The sequence below is a fragment of the Mus pahari genome, chromosome 1 (assembly GCF_900095145.1).
Source record: "Mus pahari chromosome 1, PAHARI_EIJ_v1.1, whole genome shotgun sequence".
In the NCBI taxonomy this organism is placed as follows: domain Eukaryota; kingdom Metazoa; phylum Chordata; class Mammalia; order Rodentia; family Muridae; genus Mus; species Mus pahari.
Genome location: NC_034590.1, coordinates 16,087,783 through 16,101,423, shown reverse-complemented (window position 1 = coordinate 16,101,423; position 13,641 = coordinate 16,087,783). Strand labels below are relative to the sequence as shown.

General features: G+C 47.8%; 1 protein-coding gene across 1 annotated transcript; it reads right to left on the bottom strand.

Annotated features, from left to right (window-relative positions):
* Positions 1-3,431: 3,431 nt before the first annotated feature.
* On the bottom strand, positions 3,432-12,071 carry LOC110331578 (sialic acid-binding Ig-like lectin 10). Its single transcript, XM_021212316.1, has 12 exons — positions 11,981-12,071; positions 11,752-11,846; positions 11,297-11,674; positions 10,885-11,163; positions 10,013-10,060; positions 9,389-9,652; positions 9,134-9,181; positions 8,776-9,033; positions 8,418-8,702; positions 8,075-8,162; positions 7,862-7,973; positions 3,432-3,958 (listed from the first exon to the last, which is right to left on the bottom strand). The coding sequence occupies exons 2-12, from the start codon at positions 11,789-11,791 to the stop codon at positions 3,692-3,694; spliced, it is 2,067 nt and encodes a 688-aa protein (XP_021067975.1). The 5' UTR covers positions 11,792-11,846; positions 11,981-12,071; the 3' UTR covers positions 3,432-3,691.
* Between the last annotated feature and the right edge of the window lie 1,570 nt (positions 12,072-13,641).

The following is a 13,641-nucleotide window of genomic DNA, read 5'->3' as shown; positions in this document are numbered from 1 at the left end:
GCTTTATTGCTTTTGTTATTTATTGTATCTCAGTTTATTCTCCCTTCCCATCATTTGGGTCCCAGGGATAGAGCTCAAGTCATCCATCAGCTTGGCAGCAGGCGCCTTTGCCTGCTAAATCCTTACCAGCTCCGGGCTGTCTTTAAAAACTCAGAACTGACTGACTGGGTTTTGGATGTGACTCAGCTGGTAAAGTGCTTGCTTAAAGTGCACAAAGCCCCAGGTTCGATCTCCAGCACTTCATAAACCAGGTGTGGTGGCACATGCCCGAGAATCACCATTTGGGAGATAGAACCCGAGGACCGGAGGAGGTTCTGGGTTATTGTTTGGTTTTAGGCCCTGGGACAAGGGACTGAGGTGCATGGCTTACTTGCCAAAGCAGACCTGGCCTCTGGGTTTTCCCAGCATCCTTCAGTCCCTACCTGGCATATCCTACCCTCAACCATCAACTTTCCAGCCAGGGGGCTGGGCTGCCCTTTCCCCAGAGGATCTTCCCTATATAACTCAGACAGTTTGGTCTACTCACTCTTCTTTTCTCTTCTTTTCCTTTCTCTCTTTCTTTTCCCCCTTCCTGCTCCCCTCCCTGTGGTGACTTCCCTGGCTTCTGTCCTTGGTGCCAGTGAACTCACCTAAGAGCAGCTTCCCAATAAACCTGCATCTCATCTCATCTCATCTCATCTCATCTCATCTCATCTCATCTAATCATGTCTTGAATTGGCTCATTTCTCTGACAGAGAAATAATTTATCAGATATCTTTTCCTACATATGTAGCTTGAGGCCAGACTGTATGTACGTGTACACACACACACACACACACACACACACACACACACACACCCAAAAAGCTAGCCAGGCATGGTGGTACACTCTATTAATTCCAGCATTGAGGAAGCAGAGTAAGGAAGATCTCCATGAGTTCAGGGCCACCTCGGTTGACCTAGTGGGTTGCAATCCAGTGAGGACTACACATAGAGGGAGGTTCTGTCTAAAAAACGCAAACAAGCAAGCAAAAAGAAACTAAAACTAAACAAATCACTAGTGAGTAAAAGACTTCAAAAACACAATAAAGACAGAGTCTTTTTAGAAATTATATTTTGTGTCTGAAGGTCAGAGGACAACTTGGGGGAGTCACCTCTGTTCTTCCAACAGAGGATTCTTTTTGGGGGGAGGGGTTCGAGACAGGGTTTCTCTGTGTAGCCCTGGTTGTCCTGGAACTCACTCTGTAGACCAGGCTAGTCTCGAACTCAGAAATCTGCCTGCCTCTGCCTCCCGAGTGCTGGGATTAAAGGCGTGCGCCACCACGCCCGGCACAACAGAGGATTCTTGAGGATTGAACTCAGGCCTCTGGGTGTGGTGGGAAGTATTCTAGCCTGCTAAGCCATTACGTTGGCCCAGGAGAGAGTTTTAACAGAACTCTGGATCAGCCATTAGCAAAATAAAGCTGTCTTGTGCTCACATGTGTGTATTGGTCTCTCATAGGCTGATTGAAGAAGGATTGTGGCCATCCCTCAAGTTCAAGCTGGGTCTCCTGACGCCCAGCCTGGTGTTCTTCTCCACCCCCACCCATTAACACAACATGGCTAGTCCCTGAGAGTTCTGGGTAATAGCAACTCTCCCTCAAGTCCTAAGCCGTTATTGCAGAAGTCATGACTTTAACTCATGTGTTTAGAAATAACTGACCTCTGCCCAAGTCTGTTGCTTTAGCAACACAGACTTATAAACTCCAAGGTCAAAGAGACATTCAAGGGTAGTTTCCTAGTTGAAGCAGACTATAATAGGATCTCCCATCCTTATGTTCTGATGTACACCCACCCCGCTTTTTGTGGAGGGCCTTCCAGTGTCCACCTTACAATTTGTCCCATTTTGTGTGTGTGTGTGTGTGTGTGTGTGNGNGNGNGAGAGAGAGAGAGAGAGAGAGAGAGAGAGAGAGAGAGAGGTTATGTCAGGAATAATCTCCAACACTCTTCTTCCTTATTCAGTGAGTTAGCGTGTGGTGGCTCAAATGAAAATGGCCCCTATAGGCCCATATGTTTGAATACATGATCCGAGGTTGGTGGAACTATCTGGGAAGAATTAAGCAATGTGGCGTTGTTGCAGAAGGTGCTGTTGGAGGTGTGTCCCTGGCGGCAGGCTTGAAGTCTCAAAAGTCGATACCATTCTGACTTAGCTCTCTTCTTCATGTTTCATGGCGATAGAAACGTAACTAAGACGTAGGGTTAGTCAATTAAATAAGACTCAATCAAAGCCAGAGCTCACTGAATGTGGCCTTGGAGGAAGTATATCACTGAGTGTGGCCTTGCGGGATCAAAAGCCCACACCAATCCAGGTTCTTTCTCTGCCTTGTGCTTGCAGATCAGGATAGCTCTTAATTGCTTTTTTTTTTTTTTTTTTTTTTTACGCTGCATGCATGCGTGCCTGCCATTATTCCTACTATTATGACCACGGGCTTGTAACTCTCTGGAACTATGAGCCTCCAGATTAAATGTTTTCTTTCATAAGTTGTCTTGGTCATGGTGCTTTATTACAGTAAAAGAAAACTGAGTATGCTTGCTAGACTTATGTTAACTTGACATACAAACTAGAGTTATCTGAATGGATGGAACCATAATTGGGAAAATGCCTCCATTGGATTCAGCTGTATAGCATTTTCTTAATTAGTTATTGATGAGAGAGGGTCAGCCATAGGCAGGTGGTCCTGGGTTCTATAAGAATCCAGGCTGAGAACACCATGAGAAGCAAGCCAATAAGGGGCACCCTTTCACAGCCTCTGCCTCAGTTCCTGCCTCCAGGTTCCTGTGCTGTTTGAGTTCCTGTCCTGATTTCCTTTGGTGATGAAAAGAGATGTGGAAGTGTAAGACAAATAAACCCTTTCCTCTACAACATGATTTTTGGTCCTGCTGTTTCCTTGCAGCAATAGAAACCCAAACTAAGACACCAAGATAAGAAGAAAGAGGCTCTAAGATCGGTGCACTTTTTGTTTCAGTATTTAAGCTGGCTGACTTCTTGCTTCTTCTTCCTTGAAGACAGGATTGGGTAGGCTTTTTCTCACTAAAAGCAACTGTTGACTGGTATTTTGAAATCTTCCATAGGCTTTGATGAAGGCCGTGTGCCTACACCACAACATGACAGACGGCATCTTGGTAGGAGTGCACGAGAGATTGATAAGACATGGGAAGATCAAGAGAGCTTGGCCACCAAACTTGTAACCTCCTTTCTTGAGAACTGGTCCACTCTGTGAAACCAGCATTGACTCCTTACAAGTGTTGTGCAATGAATGACCCAAGACCTAACACCTTCTACCACATCCCATTCCTGAAAAAGCACACATCACCTCTCCCCCTGCCACCGAGAGGGCTACACTTCCCCCACAAAAGCCTTTGAGAGACACACTTAGAGCATACCCAAATAGGAGCCGTCATCTTTTAAAAAATGTTTTGTACATCTATTTATTAACTTACATGTGTGTGTGTGTGTGCATAGGTGTGAGCCACAGTGCACATGTGGGGAGTCAAAGGTGAATTTGTGGGCGGTCCCTTCCACGATGCGGGTCAGAGTTCATCAAGCTTGGTGGCAAGCGTATTTAACACCCCCCAACCCCAGGATTATTTTTAAGGAGAGCACCTGCTTTCTTTTGGAGGCTCCCTTAACTACTTTACCATTTAGGTCTCCGTTGTAAGACCCAGGACACCCTCAGTGGACTCTGACCTCTGCGTAATCAGAATAGGTGTCTTGGGGATCCTGGGTCTCCTGCAGTCTCAGGCGGGAGAAGTTGAGAGCAGCATAGTGGAGTTCTTCCGGGTTATTTTCAGAGACTGGAGCCTGAGAGGATGATTTGGGATATGGGCAACCAGGGGATGTAAAATGTGTGTCCTTCTGCTTCTTCTTTGGTTTAGGGACGTGAGTGTCCAGGGGTGAGCTCCCAGAAGGGGCGTCTGGTTCAGCTTTCCAGTTCCGAGCCTGAGTGGAGAGCAGGCATGCGTTATTATTCACTCAAAGAGCCACTGTGCACCTAGCATGTGCCAGCCACTGACTTGGGAACTGGGGCTCTAGGTTTAGAGTCACAGGAATCACGGAACAGACAGCACATGAACAAAAATCTAGTGAAGGCAAGTGATGAACGCTGTGAAGAAATCAAAGCAGGAGTCCAGGCTAGAGAGATGGCTCAGCAGTTCAGAGCGCTTGCTGCACTTCCAGAGGACCCTCTTACAGCACTTACAGCAGCCTCTCCCAGCAGATCCTAACCACCCAACTTCAGGGAATCTGAGCCCTCTTATGGCCACTACAAGAACTGCACCCATAATGTGTATACACACACATACACACACACACACAAACATACACACACACACACACACACACACACATGTGCACTCACACGCACAAATAATTAAGAGTACAAATGAAGCATAAAGCTGAGTGTGGTGCATGCCTTTAATATCAGCACTCAGGAGACAGAATCAGGTGTGTCTCTGTAAGTTTGAGGCCAGCCTGTTTTACATAGTGAGTTCCAGGCTAGCCAGAACTACACAGTGAGACCTTGTCTCAACAAAACTTAAATAAACAAAATAAAAGGTAGAGTTATAGCTATAGATTAGATAATCTTACCACATAGAAATACTTAATTCTGAGCTAGAGAGCATATGTTAATTACCCCAATTTGATCAGTGTGCTGTGTGTGTGTGAGTAGAGTGCCACACTGTACCCATCAATAGGCACAATTATTACATATAAATACTAAAGTGCATTTAGCATTTGCTAAATGCTAAATGCTAAAATGACAAGTCACTCTGGGCATTTAGGATGGGGTGAAAATCAAGCAAAGAGCATTAGAGGGAGCCAGGAGCCATGCAGTTTCAGAGAAAAATTCTCCCAAGGAAGGAAGCAACACATTTAACTATTCTAACAGTGTCTGGAGTTGTGTGCTTAAGAAAGATTCCCCACCTGCTCAGAGGAGAAGTGGATGGGGCATGGGGGGAGAAGGATTGTGGGAGAGGGTGACCAGAAGGGGGACAGTGAGTGGGATGTAAAGTGAATAAGTGAATAAGGAAAATGAATGAATGAATGCATGAGTGAATGAATGAACAAGATAGGGCCCCGAAGAATGGCTTGGTGGGTAAAGGTGCTTAAAATACAAGCTTGAAGACTTGAGTTCCATCCCTGGCATCTAAAATTGAAAGAGATCTGACTCCTGAGATGTTATCCTCAGACCTCTGAATGTTCACTTGGCATGCATACACAGCTCCCAATAATACTACTGATAAATAATACTAAATAAAGGTTAAAGTTTGAAACTAAAAGTTCAGGGTGCTCTATATCACTACACGGTTAGTCTTGTAAGACAAGTGGAAGTGTCTACTAAGAAGACCCCAAAATGGCATTGGAAATCCAAAGAAGTGATCACGGGGTGGGGTAGGGCTGTGGGAGGGGGAGGTTAATAGGGGATTGAGGTGTTTTAATCTATAATTTTCTTCTACTTTATGTTTTGGAATGATCAAAGGATTACAAACATGTCAAAAGCAGGGCCAAGGGTGTCCCTCAGGGCAGAGTGTTTGCCTAGCATGCACAGAGCCTTAGATTCCATGCCCAGCGCCGCATAAATCAAGCACGATGGCACACGCTTCTTATGTCAGCACTCAGGGGTGGAAACAGGAGGATCAGAAGTTCCAGGTTATCCTTGGCTATACAGGAAAATCCTTAGCTATAAAGGGAATTTGAGGCCAGCTTGGGCTACATGAGAGTCTCTGTGAAAGACAAAATGTCACAGAAGTGTGCCACGTTCTGTGCTCTGTGCAAGGTCCCTGTGCCCTTACTCCACTCACACCTTAACTGCGACACAATATTCACACGATGCTGATATCTGAACAATGGACTTTGTTACCTGCCTTCTAGGGGAGACTCCTGTTTAACTCACCTTCAAAGTGTTCCTATCCATTCTTTATAGGCCAGTCTGAGCATGCCCAAAGGCACTTGTGTCATGTTTTCTACTTTACCAATGACTTTAAACTGAGCAGAGGCATGCTCCGTAGTGAGACATATTCAGGAGTGTGTGCCTTAGCTGGGCGTGCTCAGGGTTGTGCTCCTGAGCTGGGTGTGTGCAAGGATCTGTGTGACCTCAAGGTTGCTCCCTATGTGAATAAGTATAGGCCCAGCTTGGGGCCCTTTGTTGCTGTTCTCATTAACTAGCACGGTTAAGCACACGTGACAGCTACAGTCAAGATTCAGGGCTCTGGGTCACCATGGAGCAACCCTCTTGCTGTCCTTCAGAGTCTCACTTACCACTCCCCTTTCCCTAAGACATTTACTCACTTGTCATCTGTCTCATGTAGTCCACGTTGGCCTTTAATTTTATGTACAGCCCAAGACAACCTTATACTTCTAATGCTCCTGCCTCCACTTCCCAAGTGCTTGCCACACACCACTCTGCTCACTCTAGTTCTGGACTGAGGATTTGTGCATGGCAGAAAAGAGCTCTACCGACTGAGCTACATTTTCAGCCTTGTCTCTGTAATTTTGTAACTTGGTCAGTGAAATATAAATGGAATCCCGTAGTACAGAACATTCACTTTCCATCTGTGTCTCCCTAAGCCTCAAGTAAATCGTCCTATGTGTCACCACTTTGTTCCTTTTGCTGGCTGAATAGCATTCCAGAGGAAACGTGTGCTTGTGTGGTTTCTACAGGATGTCACGTGCAGAGAAATGGAGTGGAAGAGGCAAGAGCAGAATCAGAGGAGGAAATGAGGAAAGCAGCTGTGGTGTCCAGCTGCGAGATGGACCATGAACTGCAGAGTTGAGGGAAGACTGTGGTGAAGCAGTTTGAGAGAGAGAGAGAGAGAGAGAGAGAGAGAGAGAGAGAGAGAGAGAGAAACAGATGGAGCCAGGCTCAGGTAAGGAATACCCACTGATGTCTGGAGTGTAGATGCTACCTGGAGGGTTGGCTAAGGGTCTGGAGTGCAGGGAGGAAGCTGGGAGACACAGATGTTCATTTGAGTCATCACCAGAGAGATATGATCTCATGGTTGTACCTAGTGTTTACTGAGCCTTCAATTAGGGCCACAGACTCCTCTGAATATTTTACAGACGCAATATATAAAAATACATAATATATTATATTTAATTATTGTATAATTATTCAATAATATTAAATTATATTATTATATAATAAAATAATATATTATATATTAGTATATTAACATGTAGCTAGTATATTAATATATATAATCCCAGGAGGCAGGCACCACTATTAGTCCACTATTAGAGTTGAGGCACAGAGGAACTCAATGACTGCTTGAAAGCATGTGATAATTAACAAAAAGGGGAGGCTCAGGCATATGAACCCAGTCAGCGGACATTGAGACCTGAATTTAATCAGTAGGAAACACCATTTCACAAGGATGTTAATAATTATTCTTTAGGGCTGAGGATGTAGTTCTGTGGTACAGCAATTGTCTAGCATCTACCAAAGAGGGGCTGGAAGTGTGGCTCAGTGGTAGAGTACCTGCCTAGAATCCCTAAGTGAGGGGCCAGGGGTATGGCTCAGTGGTAGAGTACCCACCAAGAATCCTGCAGTGAGGGAATGGGTGTACCAGGAATGTACATAGCTCTGGGTTCTATTGCCAGCACAGCAGCTACAGATCAAGTAGTTACACATAGGTAATCATGTCCTTGGTGGTGACAAATAAAGGGAGCAAAGTCAGCTGAGTGCTGGAGAGAGTTCCCCGACTTAGAAAGGGTTTGGACTTAATCTAGGATGCTTTATTTTCACCTTCGTATCTCTAAAGCATGGGTGTAGGAGGGCTAGGAGAGGGATATGTGCAGAATTAGCAGGGCAATGCTAGTTTGAAAGTACAGCTGGCAACTCACCAGGGACCTGGCCTTGGGGCCCACATTGATGTAATCCAGGATTGTGCTGCCCCGTGAGAGCTTGGGCCTGGAGGTTTCCTCCTGGGTTCCTTTCTTCTGGAGGGTCTTCATGCTGTGGGAATAATCTCCACCATGCTATCTACTGTTCCATCTGCCCTCTCTCTCCCAGGGGGGCCCATATCCCAACCCCCTCATTAGCTTCTTCCAACTCACATGACCACGATGAGGCAGACGGCAAGGAGGGCTGTAATGCCAAAGCCCAAAACTGCTCCCTTGGAGAATGCTGCGGAACTGTCTTTATCTGAAAAGGAATGAGCATATCCCATGTGTGTGTGATCTTATTTTCTACTGCACACTGCGCCCAAGTAAACTTCCTGCTTCCCTCTAGAGAACACGACTACATTCTGGGCCGGGAATCCTGCCTTTCCTTCTGCTCCTCTTCACACCAACCTAGGCCATGGCCCTTACCCTCCCAGACTTTGCTCCAACCACAGAGCCCTACCGCCTACCCTACCAAGCCCCTCGATAGTGAATCTTAGTTCCAAGGGGTCCTTACCAGGTAGCAGCAGGACAGAGGTGGTCTGGGCCCCGTGGGTGTTCCAGGACTCACAGCTGAGCCAGAGGCTGGGCCCCAGCTCCTGAAGGAGGCTCAAGGAGCTGTTGACCCAGGGTCCAAGTGAGCTGGAAGTGACTGTGAAGGAGGCATTGCTGCTGTTCCCCTCCAGCAGCCCCTCCCCCAGCCGCCAGCGCAGGGAGGGGGCAGGCCAGGCTCTGGAGGAGCAGTTGCAGTGCAGACCCTCAGCTTCCCAGGAGCAGGAGGGTCTGGACATCTGGGGCGGGTCTGTGGAGGAGGAGGAGAATGGTCAGCAGCTGGGCCCTCGTCACAGATCCCCAATGTCCCTTTATCTACTCACAGTGCACAGAGAGGCTCAGAGAGATGCGCTGGGCACCCAGTGGGTTCTGTGCAGCACAGGTGAATTCTCCTTCATGTTCTCTCTGGACCAGAGGCAGCTCCAGCACCCCAGGTTCTGAAGACTGGATTGGGATCAGGGTCTGTGTCACCCAAGCCCAGCTCACATTGGCTGGGGGATTGCTATAGGTGACACAGATTAGGCACAGGCTTTGACCCTCCAGGACTGGGAGGGAGATGCCATTCCTGAGGATTTCCAACACTGGGGAAGGACAGAAGGCAGAGTTGCCAGGTGGCCCACCAACTGGGATGCCTCCTATCCACCACCCAGATGCCCAGCTTCCTCTGTCCATCCTTTTTACCTGTCCTGTTTGTTTGGGAAACAGTCACTCTCAGGTCCTGTGGGGGATCTGCAATGAAGACAGGGAACTGGCTCCAGACAGGCCAGGGTCTTCTCCCTGGCCAGAGCATCCCTCCCAGGGATGGAAGCTGTGGGTGGGTGGGTGCATCACTCACTGGGTCCCCAACCCAAGCTGCACAGTAATCTAACTGTTTATAGCCTGGTGCTACTCCCTTGCCCTTCTTGGAACCAGGAACCTTTGGTAGATCAGACTCACACAGCACAGAGAGGTCCAGGGTATGTTGCTGGGAACCCATCCTATTCTCTGCTTGGCAGGTGTAGTGTCCAGAATCTCCGGCCTTCACCCAGGGCAGCTCCAGTGCCAGGGTTCTAGACCCCACAGGGCTGGACCAAGAAAGGACTCGGTCCTCCAGGACCCAGCTCAGTGTAGCAGGGGGCTGGCTGTCAGCAGTACAGAGGAGGCGTAGAGACTGGCCTTGCTGAACTTCCAGATGTGAAGGATTCTCATGCAAGTCTGGAACTAAAGAGAGAGGATGAGCTAGACAGTGACAGAGAGAAAAGGGTGAAGAGAGGAACAGACAAAAATGGAGACAGAGATACAGAAACAAAGGAAGAATGAGGATAGAGAAAGATAGAGATGGTTATAGACATAGAGATAGACACAAAGACAAAGAAATACATACACAGAGAGAGACAGACAGAGACATAAAGATAGATAAAGAGGGGCAGAGAGACAGACATAAGGAAAGGGAGAGGGAGCAAGATGGCGGGTAGGGAGAGGCAGTAAAAAGAGTTCAGACCTGCCCCTTTTCCCCTCCCCAGACTTCATTTCCCAAAGAGGAATGGACCAGCCTTTTATGACCCCAGGAGACCAACGTACCTGATACATTGTCATGGAAAATGCTGATAGCAAGCGATCTGGGGGCATCTGGGAGAAGATTGTGAGCCAACTTCAGAGGGAATGCTTTGCTCCTCATGAGAAGTTCCTCAGGGAAAGAAATGCACCACCGTCCCAGAGAAGGCACGTGACCAACCAGAAATGAAGCAACCATCGCCTCTCGGGGTACAGGCACACCCAGGGTGGTGTGCCCTCCACCACTTCATTGTGAATGTATGTGGTGGACATGCCATATGTGTATGGATGCACACATGAGCACATAAGTGTGTGTGGAAGCCAGGTACTGGTGTAGGGTACCTTCCTGAATCACTGTCCACATTGTTTAAGGAGGCAGGGTCTTCACTGAACTCAGAGCTTGTCAGTTGTTTAGCCAGTCTAGCTAGCTCACTCGCCTCAGGGATCACTTGTCTCTGTCTCCCAAAGCGAGGAGGCTACCCGTGGGGCTACCATGCCTGACCCGCTTTTATGCACGCTCTGAGGGTTCAAATCCCATTCTCCACACTTGTGTGCCAAACTCTTTATCCACCTACTCATCTTCCTAGCAACCTTTGCTCCTTTTATACGAGATCTCATGGATTCTAGCGTGTATATATGCTACATAGCCAAGGATAACCTGGAACTCCCGATCGTCTTGCCTCTCCCTCCTAAGTGTTGGAATATAGATGTGCAGCTACCGCCTCTCGAATAGGTGCTGCTGAAGATGGAACCCAGGACCTCGGGCATGCCAGGCAAGCACTCTACCAACTAAGGGACACCCCCACCACACCTCCACGAACCCTCCTGAGCATGGAGTTGGGGGGGGGATTCTCTACCTCCCACCACCAGGACAGCCCAAAACACCATAGCATACTCACAGGCCACACTCAGTCGGACAGTCCTCTGTGTGCTCTTTCTAGAGAAGTCCAGCTGACATGTGAGCTCAGTATCATGGTGTTGAAGTCCTGGGATAAAGCTCAGCACTGAGTAATTGGATGTGTGTGGTCTGCTTTCTTGGAAGGAGACAGCATCCCCCATCCAGGAGAAAGAAGGAGCTGGGCATTGGTTGAAGGTCCAGGAAAACAAGCAGACAACGGTCACTGGCTGCCCAGGCTCCAGGATCTCAGGAATGAAGATATCTGGCTTCTGAGTGAGGGCTAAGGAAGAGGATGCCAATCCCGTGACTCCAGCTGTTCCTCCCAGAAGTAGTCTTCTTTGCTTCGCAGTCTATCTGCCACCGTCCCTCCCCCATGAGAGACAAAGGTTCCCTGCTCCGTCTGCAACTCTTACCATCCACTTGCAGCTGGAACTCCTCCCTGAAAGTGAATCTCTCAGCTCCCCTCTCCATCCGGAAGAAATAGCTTGTTGAGTCTTTCCACTGAACATCTTTGATTAGCAAGGAACAATTCTTTTGAGAGATATCCCCCAAGAGCTGGAATCGCCCTTGGGCTTCCCATTCTAACGGTTTATATTTGTTATTTGTGGCCACTGGAAATTTAAGTGATGACATTCTGATGTCTTTGAACCAGTAACCATAAGCTGGGGAGCGGCTAAGCCATCTTTTCTCAGGGGAGGAGAAGGAGCAGGGCACGAAGATGCACAGACCCTCCTGCACCTTCACAAGTCTCTGCACCTGTAGGAAGTAGCTCTCCATCTGGCCTTGAGACCCTGTTGGAGACAGAGGCATAAGCTGTAGCCCCAGCCCCAGCCTCAATTTGGGCCACTCTGGCCTTGGGCCCACTCACCATCCAACAGCAAGGTCAGCAGGAACAGCAGCAGTGACATCGTGGCCTTAGGGGGGATCTTGGACTTGCACAAGTTGGCCTCCTTCCCAGCTGGTCTGTGTTTGATTGGAGTGAGAGAGAAGGGGAAATGTAGGCGGAAGCTGAGCCCTGGGTACTGGTGCAAGACGAGCTGCAAGTTCCGAGCCATTGCATCCCCCTCTCTCTCCACTCCCTTCTTTCTCATATCCACCTGCCTACTCCATGTTCTACGGAGCATTTGGCCCTTGGACATTGGGAACTGATCCTTCCCAGTCCTCTCTAGTGGCTGGGAGGGAGGGGACAGAGCTATGTCTGGCCTGGGGACCTTGCTGTGGGTGAATTCAGGTTGGGGCTTTTCTTTAGGTTCTAGGTCAGTAAGAAAGCAGAAGTAAGAGTTTTGGTTGGTGTCTCTTGAAGTGAGTCCTGGCGGGTGCAGGAGAGTGAGACCTCCTGGCCAAACTGATGTTCAAATTTAAAAACAAATGGGTAGTCACTATATTTCTTGGTTTGAAAATGTCTCAAATACCTTATGAGTCCTATTTACACTTAGAAGAAGAGGAGGAAGAAGGGGGAAGAAAAGGAGGAGGAAAAGAGGAAAAAGCTTGGTTTGTATGATGTTCAAATGTAACTGGATATCTCTCACTATGCTTTTTTTTCTTTGCTTCCTGCTAAATCAGATAAATATAGACTGGTCTTAGTCCTACCCCTTCATCCTCTCTTGTGAGCTACTGACCCTTAGAACTCTAAAAGTACCCACAGGCTTCAATACAGTTCAACACAGTTCCCCGCCTCTCCTTCCTCTTCAGTCAGAGAACTGAATTTCCCATTTGTAATTTATGCATTGATGAGGTTTTCTATATCTGGGGCTGATGATGTTACTAGGAACCAAGCAACCTAAAGGGTGCAATGTGTGTGTGTGTGTGTGTGTGTGTGTGTGTGTGTGTGTGTGTGTGTGTGTAATAAACTTGAAGAGTTTCCCACAGGCTCCTGTGTTTGAAGCTTGACTCATTGTAGTGCTTTACAAGTTCACAGAACCTTTGGTTTGGGAGTGAAAGTTAACAGAGGTGGGTCACTGTATGTGTGTGGGGAGACCTCTGAGGGCTAACACTCTGCCCTCACTCCTTCCCACCCTTGAGTTATGGCCAGCTGCCCCATGCTCTCAACATAGAAAGGAGCCAGTTGGTCCTCATACCACACTTTTCTTATCACAGTGGACTGTACTCTCTGACCTGTGAGTCAAAATGCTTCCATCTTCAGTTTCTGATGTTAAGAGATCTGCTCACAGCAACATCTTCTCCAAGATGCTGCCTTCTTACCTGCTCTTTCTTTTACTTTTACTTTTCATGTGTGAGTGTGTGTGTGTGTGTGTGTGTGTGTATGTGTGTGTGTGTGTGCATACGCGCACGCGTGTATGTGCACGTAAGTGTAGCTGTCCTTGGAAGTCAGATGTGTTGGATCCTCTGGAGCTGTAGTTACAGGCAGTTGTGAGGTGCCTGACATGGGTTCTGGGAACCAAATTCTGGATCTCTGGGAGAACACTATGAGCTTTTAACTTCTGAGCCATCTCTCTGGCTTCCCTTACTCGTCAGTCCCAAAATGACTCTTTGAGTTATGCCATGACTCATGCTCATTATCTGCCTCTATGCATCCATGGACCAGGCACAGTGCTTCATGGGAAAGAAGTACAATGGTGAATTCCATAAGGTGTATGACTTCAGGGCTCTCTGGCTCAATAAATGAAGAGCTTGTAAAATTCAAAACCTCATAATCTGGGGGCACAAGGGTAAGCATTCATGGCCAGACCTTATGGAAGGAGTGGTCATTTATTCTGGGTAGAAGGAAGTCACAGTAGATGTCATGGAGGAGGTGACC